The following is a 2,242-nucleotide window of genomic DNA, read 5'->3' on the forward strand; positions in this document are numbered from 1 at the left end:
TTGGAATGACACCATTAATGAGAGAGTTGGGATAACACCTATAACATTGTTTCTTGTTTGTCTTGTTTTACTAATATATGTTTGTTCATTTTCTATTCATTTTGCTATATTGAAAATCAAGTATTTTAAAATCTATTCCATCATAAGAAGCCATCCCCACCGTTTCGAGTTAAATGGAGAGATTTGCAGGCTTTTGGTACATTCTTGTGTAGTGAGGAAAGATGTAAGTTTTTACCTTTTTATTTTTATTTTTTTTTATTTCTTAATGTATGCTTGTTTTCTACAATGATATCTTTTGAAAGAAAGCTTTTTACTAACCTAGTAATGTATTTACTTTCATTATGCAGTTTGAATCTGCATACAAGATGGTTAATGAATTGCAAGAAAAGTATTTCAAATACAAAACAACAATGTATAATGCTATTATGGCAGGATATTTTTTCGAGGTATCATTGTTGGATTGTGTTCTCTCTCAAATTTTCAAATATGAAAGCTTCTCTCTTTACTAACTTCATTCATTAAAAATATATTTAATTGAGTGTATGAAATCTATATAAAATAGTTCTTCCATATTCTCACTTTTTCGATATTGTAGAAAAACATCAGTGGTGGGTTGAGGGTTCTCAAACAAATGCGAGATGCCAACATAAAGCTCGATTCATACACTTTCAGCTATTTGATTGGCAATTGTGCAACAAAAGAAGAGATTAAAAAAGTACGATGAGTTTAATAATTTCATATATTCAAGTTTGGGGGCCTTTGAGCGGGTTTTTTTGATCTGATTCCTGATTTCATGTGTCTTATCTCTCTAGTGGAGTTGGTTTGGTCCATTCTTCCTTTGTTTTGGGTGCTACTAGGGAGGGAGATTTCTTGTGTTGTTTTTGTGACAGTGTTGGTTTTTTAGTTCCCCCTAGTAGTGTTGCATGTGTTCTTTTTATGTTACTGTTGGGTTTTTTTTTTTCTTTCCTTGGGTCACCTTTGGTGTGCTTATTCTCTTTGTTTATTCGAGATCCTTTTATTGTATATATAATTTACTTTCCAAAAAAAAAAAAAATCCTTATATTCACATAATTTCAGCGACTTTCGTTTAGTTTTAAATCAAGTATTGAGATTAAGATTTGATTTTTCAATAATCGAGTTGTTAATTAGAATATTTATCTATAGTATTATGAAGAGATGGAACAATCTGGGATTCACTTGACAAAAGAAGTTTTTGTATCCCTGATTCATGCATATGCAGCTTGCGGTGAATTTGATGCAGAAAAACAGGTATGTTTGTGTAAATATGTTGTCTTTCTACAATTTCTCTTTTGGAGTGACCTTGTAAAGGACATAGCATGTTGCAAGTCTCATGGTAGGGTTTTAGATTATTATAAATTTCTATACCTTCCACTTTCAACCTTAAAACTCATCAATCATTGTACATTAATCTTAGGATGTGTTATGTAATTTACATGGCGAGTTGGAGAGGGTGCTTCTCCTACTCAAGGAGTTGAGTGGTCAAGATTGGGTTGACGGTTTCAGCTGGGCTATTCGGTACTCCGTTCAAAACAAAAATTTAAGGTATGGCGGTTCTTTTTTCTCAATATTAAATTATGATTTTATTCTGCCATTTGTTTATGTTTATTGTATATTTCGCAGTTCTACCATTCAATTGTTTAAACAACTTAAGGAGTATTACAAAAATGATGCATTCAAGAGAGGTGATCCTTTTTATTTAAAAAGAAAGGGACATGATTTTTTTGATGAAGTAAGTTTTTGTTACCTTATGACTTGAATAAGGATTCACGATTATAAGAATTAGATTTTGGTTTAATATTTCGTCACGTATGAAGCATGACATATTGGTCTCATATATGTATAGGCGTATTTTCTAATTTTGAAATATGGATCCACATATTTGCAATTTGGAATGGACTTGCTGGATCTAATAAAAAAAGAGCTTGGCCTTGTTCCTTCAAAAATGTGTCTTGATGGTCTCCTAACTCTTTGTGCCATATCAAGAGATTTGAATAATGCTCATTTGATTTGAATAAGCTACTTGAGGTGAGCTTCTACTAACCTTTATATTCCCTTATAATATTTTCCTTCTGCTTATGATTTTACATAATGAATGCTCCATTCGTTTTAAAATGAATGTCGTTTAAAATTTTTATACATATATTAAAAAATATATTAATTAAAGAAATAGAGACGTTATTTTACCAAATTATCCTAGTCAACTATTGGTTAATTTTTCATT

At 30.8% G+C, this 2,242-nt stretch overlaps 1 protein-coding gene across 1 annotated transcript; it reads left to right on the plus strand.

Annotated features, from left to right (window-relative positions):
* The first annotated feature begins 353 nt into the window (after positions 1 to 353).
* Positions 354 to 2,032, plus strand: LOC120580626 (pentatricopeptide repeat-containing protein At4g04790, mitochondrial-like). The gene is made up of 6 exons (XM_039834650.1): positions 354 to 446; positions 596 to 715; positions 1,165 to 1,269; positions 1,436 to 1,563; positions 1,642 to 1,750; positions 1,865 to 2,032. Exons 1-6 carry the CDS (start codon positions 366 to 368, stop codon positions 2,030 to 2,032), a joined length of 711 nt encoding a protein of 236 aa, XP_039690584.1. The 5' UTR covers positions 354 to 365.
* Positions 2,033 to 2,242: the final 210 nt, after the last annotated feature.

This window comes from Medicago truncatula, chromosome 5 (genome assembly GCF_003473485.1).
Source record: "Medicago truncatula cultivar Jemalong A17 chromosome 5, MtrunA17r5.0-ANR, whole genome shotgun sequence".
Lineage (NCBI taxonomy): Eukaryota > Viridiplantae > Streptophyta > Magnoliopsida > Fabales > Fabaceae > Medicago > Medicago truncatula.

Bases quoted from the DNA above. Each gene is read 5' to 3' on its own strand.
- LOC120580626 (XM_039834650.1), top strand. From the start codon at position 366: ATGGTTAATGAATTGCAAGAAAAGTATTTCAAATACAAAACAACAATG. The intron at 1,270-1,435 runs GTATGTTTGTGT...CATTAATCTTAG, and splicing joins AATTTGATGCAGAAAAACAG to GATGTGTTATGTAATTTACA. The intron at 1,751-1,864 runs GTAAGTTTTTGT...ATATATGTATAG, and splicing joins GACATGATTTTTTTGATGAA to GCGTATTTTCTAATTTTGAA.